At 66.4% G+C, this 6,016-nt stretch overlaps 1 protein-coding gene across 2 annotated transcripts; it reads right to left on the bottom strand.

The window, feature by feature from the left end:
- Positions 1-219: 219 nt before the first annotated feature.
- On the bottom strand, positions 220-5,753 carry LOC137146392 (gap junction gamma-1 protein-like). 2 transcript variants are annotated; one of them, XM_067537643.1, is made up of 4 exons: positions 5,255-5,288; positions 3,345-3,421; positions 496-1,697; positions 220-343 (listed from the first exon to the last, which is right to left on the bottom strand). In XM_067537643.1, the coding sequence occupies exons 3-4, from the start codon at positions 1,670-1,672 to the stop codon at positions 336-338; spliced, it is 1,185 nt and encodes a 394-aa protein (XP_067393744.1). In that variant the 5' UTR covers positions 1,673-1,697; positions 3,345-3,421; positions 5,255-5,288; the 3' UTR covers positions 220-335. The 2 variants fall into 2 exon arrangements, with proteins under 2 accessions (XP_067393744.1, XP_067393745.1); XM_067537644.1 differs by lacking the exons at positions 3,345-3,421; positions 5,255-5,288 and adding an exon at positions 5,713-5,753.
- Between the last annotated feature and the right edge of the window lie 263 nt (positions 5,754-6,016).

Raw genomic sequence — 6,016 nt, 5'->3', positions numbered from 1 at the left:
GCTGGGGGGTGGCAGGGCTGGGAAGGTGCCGGCTGAAGGCATTTGGGGGTCGGGGGCTGGGGATGTGCACCAACGAGTTTAAAAAAGTACAAAAATAAGAGATTCCCTTTTTTAAAAAAGTGAGAAAAGTGAAGGAATGCCCCCCCCCTCCCCAGGCCTGGGGTGTCACCTCCCCACTCCACAGGGGGCAGAGGCCTCCCAGCTCAGCCCCCTCCCTCCCCGGAAGCTCAACCCCCAAACCCATCCCTCACCCCCTTCCCTCAGCACAGGCTGCCGCGGGTTCCACCGCTTCATCAAGGCGGCCACTCCCAGCCGCCATCTCTGCAGCCAGCAGCTCACAGCCCTGTGGGGAGGAGAACACGCAGGTTAGGGTCCAGGCTGCCGACCGAAAGGGCTTGAGCACCCCCCAGAGGGGTCAGAGACAGCCAACTCCCCAGGGAGCCCCGTGGTCGGGGCACAGAGACGGGGGCAGGCTGCGGCCCAGCCCTTACTCACCTGTGGTCCTCTCGCAAACAGCCCCTTCCTTTTCGTGGGCGAAGTTGAGGCGGTTCTGCTCAGCCGCGATGCCGTTGGCCTCAGGGCTGCTGCTCCGCGAGGGGCTGGCTGTCTCGAGGGGGGGGTTCAGCTGGAAGGCCATCTCCAGGTGCTCCTGGGCCATGCGGAGGTGCTTGCGCAGCCGGTCCAGCTCGTGCTCCGGGGGCGCCCTGGCCAGAGCGAAGCGCTCGGCCGTGGAGTTGGCCAGGTTCTCGCTGCAGTCCAGCTTGCCGTTGGCCAGCTGGCCCTTCAGGGGCTCTTTCTTCAGCGAGTGGTAGTTGGGGGGCGCACTGGGGGCCTTCTTGGCATAGGGCGGCCCCGGGGGGGCGTTGTGGGGACTCGGGCCGTCGCTGCCCCGGCCCAGCAAGTCCCGGATGCGGCCTACGCCCAGGTGACAGAGCTCGCAGAAGTTGAGGAGGAGGCAGAGCCCGCTGACCGCATACATGATGAGCAGAAAGATGGTCTTCTCGGTGGGCCGGGAGACGAAGCAGTCGACGGTGTGCGGGCAGGGGCTGCGGGTGCACACGTAGGAGGGGCTCACCTCCAAGTGGTACAGCACATACTGCCCGCAGAGGAAGGCCACCTCCAGCACCGTGCGGCACAGCAGCTGCAGCACATAGGCCTTCATCAGCCCGTCCTGGCTGATACGCCGGCGCCCGTCGTGCTTCTCGCCCCCTTCCCCGCCCTTCTCCTTCTGCACCTCGATCTCCTCGAAGATCATGGGATCCTCCTCGTCGTCATCCTCGGCCTCCTCGTAGTCCCGCCCGGCACCCCGCCGCACCACTGGCATGCACGCCCGCCGGCCCCTGCTGCTCTGCCGGCTGCCTGCAGGCTCGCGGGCGATGCGGTGCATGGCGAAGCCCAAGTACATGACGGAGGGCGTGGCCACCATGATGATCTGGAAGATCCAGAAGCGGACGTGGGAGAGAGGCGCGAAGGCGTCGTAGCAGACGTTCTCGCAGCCTGGCTGCTGCGTGTTGCACACAAACTTGCTCTGCTCGTCATAGTAGATGGACTCGCCGCCCACGGCCGTCAGCACAATTCGGAAGACGATGAGGACGGTGAGCCAGACCTTGCCCACAAACGTTGAGTGGTTGTTGATCTCCTCCAGGAGCCGGGTCAGGAAACTCCAGCTCATCCTGATCTGGACGAGGGCTCAGACCCTGCAGGAGGCAAGGGGAGGGGACAGACGATAAACTTCAGAGTGAACCCAGCCCACAAGCCCCAGCTAAGCCCCAGCCCCACAAGCAGCAGCACAGCACTCACAACCAGGAGAGGATGCCCCCCCACCCCACGGCAGCAGGGCTCCAGCCAGAGCACCACAGCATGGGTATACTACAGGAGACAGAGGTCGCCGTGCCAGCCCCCAGTGCTGGGTTCCCTGCCCCACTGGCTGCAGTCCCAGGTCCAGGCAGTGGGCTGGGGCCAGGGGCATCTTGCAGAGGGGCAGAGAGCCAACGGCTCACTCCCGACCACCTACTCAGTACAGCCCCTCCAGAATCCTTCACGCAAAGGCTGCCTGCCTCCCTCCCCCAGGGCATCTCCCACCTGCCACTCAGCGCATCTCTCCCCCCCAAACAACACTACAAGTAGCTTCCCCCTCACGCCCCCGCCTGCCCGCATTCGCCCTCCATCAGCACAGGCCTGCGAGGAGCAGACAGCCTGTTTGCCAGCGGTCCGCCAGGAGCCTGTCGTAAACCCTGCACCTCAGAGGCAGACAGACAGGCGGGTCACGTGCACGCTCCCTCCCCCAGAAGGGAGCACCGCTGTCGGCGACTGGAAGCCATGCTCCCCACAGCCCAGCCCAGCCCAGCCCTCCACCCCCAGGACTGACTCTCTCTTTCAGCAGGAGACTCTGGCAGGGGCTGAGTGACCCAGCCCCACCGCACCCACCAGGGATGGGGTCAGCAGCAACTGGGGCCTACTTCAAACACAGTGCCACTCTGGATTGACTCCAGAGTCAATCCCGTGACTTTCTCTGCTCTGGCCTGACCCAGCCAGAGGCCCTGATCCCAAAAGTGCCTGCCCCGCACTGTGGGAACAAAGAGAGACCCCTGCCCAGAGGGCAGAGTGAAGATGCCTCCCAGCATAACACGCAGCCCCCCAATACACACACTGCTCCCGCCCCGCTCCTACTTCCTGCTAGGAAAGGGTGCAGAAAAGAGCCACAAAAATGATTCGAGGACTGGAGAAAACGTTTCACAGGGCGAGACCCACAGAGCTCAATCTGTTTGTTTGATCAAAAAGAAGACAGAGAAATTACTTGATTGCGGTGTATAATTGCCGCAAGGGGGAGAAATGACAGGGCTCCCTAATCTCGGGGAGAGAGGCAGGACAAGAACCGACGCTGCAAGCTGAAGCCAGACAAATTCAAATGAGAAATTAGGCACAAATTAAGAGTGAGGCTGATTAACCATCAGAACAAGCTGTCCAGGGAAGCGTTGGATTCCCCATCCCTGGACGTTTCAGACCAAGACTGGAGGCTTTCCTGGCAGACGCGTTAGTCCATCCCAAGTCAGTAGGCTGGACACAGGGGTCACTGAGTGGAGTTCTCTGGCCTGTGCTCTGCAGGTCAGACCAGATGATCTAATGGTCGAAGAGACCATTAAACTCTGGGACTTCAACTCTGGGACCATGCAAAAGGTGCTGCGCAGAGGGGATGTGAGGCCAAAGCACTGGGGAGGTTGGGAAGGACATCTCCTCCCCCGGCCCAGAAGAGATCTGGGGAAGGTAAAGAAGGGAGCATCCAGCGCAGAGGAGGCACCAGCTGGGAACGGCAGCGGGACAGCACCCTCCAGCGTGTTCCTTACAGCGCAGCCAGGCCAGGAGCTGCTCCTGTTTGTCCTCGTCACACGGATCCGCGCGGGTCCTGGACCAGTGCCACATCCTGGAACAAGGACAGAGGCTTTGTGAACGGCGCACCGCCCCGCTCCGGTGCTCACACACAACGAGCGCCCCAGGGGAGGCACCTCTGCACTGGCCACGGAGACACCACGGCTGCCTCAGCACCGCCACGTGGCACAGCAGCAGGGCAAGAACTTGCCTCCCACAAGGGGCAGCTGCCCTGCACAGCCAGGAGAGGGAGCTGACGGGTGCAGGCAGGACTCAGGTAGCCAGGGCAGTGGTGGGCACACCAGCCTTCGGAGACATCTGGAGCCGGCCCTCCGTGTGCACAGCGCCCAGTCAGGCAGGGACACTCCTGCGCTGCCCCTCGGGTCCCAGTCAGGGCTCTGCTTCTCCAGCGCAAAATGGAAAGAGACGCCGTCTTCGCCGAGACCACTGCTTGGACTCCCTGCAGCCAGCGCTCTCCCTGCTGCTCCCCGACCCGCCCGCTGCGAGGGGAAAGGCACTGAGCTCTCCCCTGTCCTGACCCAGCCAGGGACAGCAGCTTCCTGGTGCTCATTTCAAGCTCCAAGCAGCACCTGTAACTACGGGAGGGTGGGTCCAATGACACCCAGCCCAGCCCGGCCCAGGGGACCAGCACCTAGCAGCTCCCAAACAGGTCGGGCCCAGGCTGCTGCTTCCAGAGAGCGAGGATTCTCATCCTCTACGGCAGGGTCCCACACGTCCCCCTTCCCCTGTCTGCACCCCTCCCCCACTCTCCCCAGCTGGGGCTGGGAGTGGGGCCACAGTTGGGGCCGGGGGCTATGGCTGGGAGTGGGGCCAGGATCAGGGGGCTGCAGCTGGGGTCCAAGGCTGTACCTGGGGCCGTGGCCAGGCTCAGAGCAGAGCGGGCTGGGTGGCGCTCCCTTCCCACCTCCATGGGGGCTGGCCCGGGCCCTGCTCTGCTCCCCCGAATGTTCTTCCACGGCCCCCAAGGGGGGTGCCCCACAGTTTGGGGACCTCTGCTCTAAGGAAACAAGGGACGGAGCTTCCCCTGTGCCCACCCCCGAAGGCAGCGGAGTCCATGCGATGGAGACGGTGCCCATCCCAGGCCCAGACCGCCAGCCAGAACCCCCTGGATGGGGCATGGGGCACCCTTCAAGTCTCTTTATTTCCAATAACGTAAGCTATAAACCTCCCAGGGGCCCCGGGGGCCATCATCCCCCCCCCCGACCCCGCCACTAGCTGCATGGCCGGCCCTCATCCCTCCTGCATCTAACTCCCAATTTCCCTCCAGCCAGCCAGGCAGCCCAGGCCCCTCCTTGCTGGAGTCAGACCCTGCAGCCCCCTCACCCCGGGGAGGATTCACATTCCCAGAGGGCAGAGCTGGCAGAGGGGCCAGCTGGGAGCAGAGCCGGGGCAGTAGGTAGGAGGCCAAGGAGGCACCTGGCCCCAAAGGTCCCTCACAGCAGGGGCAGGGAGGCCAGAGGGCGGCCCTGGAACTGCTGAGGGGAGCTCCCGACGTGGAGGCTTTGTAGGGCTTCTCCCCTGGCTCCACTCCCTGCTGGCTCCAGGCTGATGCCAAGGGGGCGTCTGGCAAGTCAGCCGGGCCGGGGCAGGGGGGCCTGCAGAGCACAAAGGGGGGGGGCAAGGCTCTTCCACCTCACCCAGGTGACTCCGTGCGGCCCCTGTTCACTAGCCAGGGGCTTCCTCAGGGCTCGGCTACGGGCCAGCCCCAGCCCGCGCCAGCCCCTTTCCCAGAGCGCGGGGGCTGTGCTCCTCTCAGGGAGGGGCCCGGCCCCGGCCCCGCTTACAGCAGCCCGGCAGGGGAGGGCGCCCCAGGGAGCCCGGCCCCGGCCCGGCCAGCACCAAGAGCGAGCGAGCGGCGCAGACACACCTGGCTCGTGCCGCGCCCGCGTGGCTTTCCCGGGCCGGGCCGGATAGGCGAGCCCTGGGGCAGGGGCCGCCCAGCCCGGAGCTGTCCCGCGGCCCGGCTGCGGTGAGTCCGTCCGTCCGCATCCCGCAGCGGGGCCGCCCGAGCCACGCGGAGCTTCGGAAACGTCCCAGCTCCAGCGGCCCTGGCTGGGGGGCGGCGCGGGGCTGTAGCGCCCGGCGGGGGTCGCTACTCGCTGCCTCGGAGCCCGGCCGGGCGGGTTCCCTGCCCCACACAAAGCGCCTTTTGTCCCGGCCCGGCCGGGTCAGGTAACAGGGGCCGGCTCGGCTCGGCTCGGCGCTACACAAACCTGACCCCCGCCTGGCTCCCGAGCCCGCAGCGCTGGAGTCGGGGGCTCAGGCTGCCCCGGGACCCGCGGCGCTCCCCGAGCGAGCCCCCCCGCCCGGCCCCGATCCGCTCACCAGAGCTGGACACGCTCCCGGCCGGACAAAGCGCCGCCGCCGCCGCCTGGCTCCCGCCGCTACGATTCCGAACAAAGCCCGGCGGGGCGGGGAGGGAGGCGGCCCCGGCCCCGGCTGTCCCCGCCCCACGCCCGCCCGCCCGCCGGCCCCACCGCCCCGCCCCGCGGCGCCAACATGTTGCCAATGTTTTTCCTCCCGGGCAAGTGCAGGGCCCGCCCCCCCCCCCCGATCCTCCCCACCCCCAGCGCCCGGGACACCCCCGCGCCCCGGGACAGACCCTGCCCGCCCCCAACTCCCGGGACAC

This window comes from Emydura macquarii, unplaced genomic scaffold, assembly GCF_026122565.2.
Source record: "Emydura macquarii macquarii isolate MOO-44397 ecotype Brisbane River unplaced genomic scaffold, CSIRO-AGI_Emac_v2 contig_446, whole genome shotgun sequence".
Taxonomy (NCBI): domain Eukaryota; kingdom Metazoa; phylum Chordata; order Testudines; family Chelidae; genus Emydura; species Emydura macquarii.
This window is presented reverse-complemented; position numbering and strand designations above follow the sequence as displayed.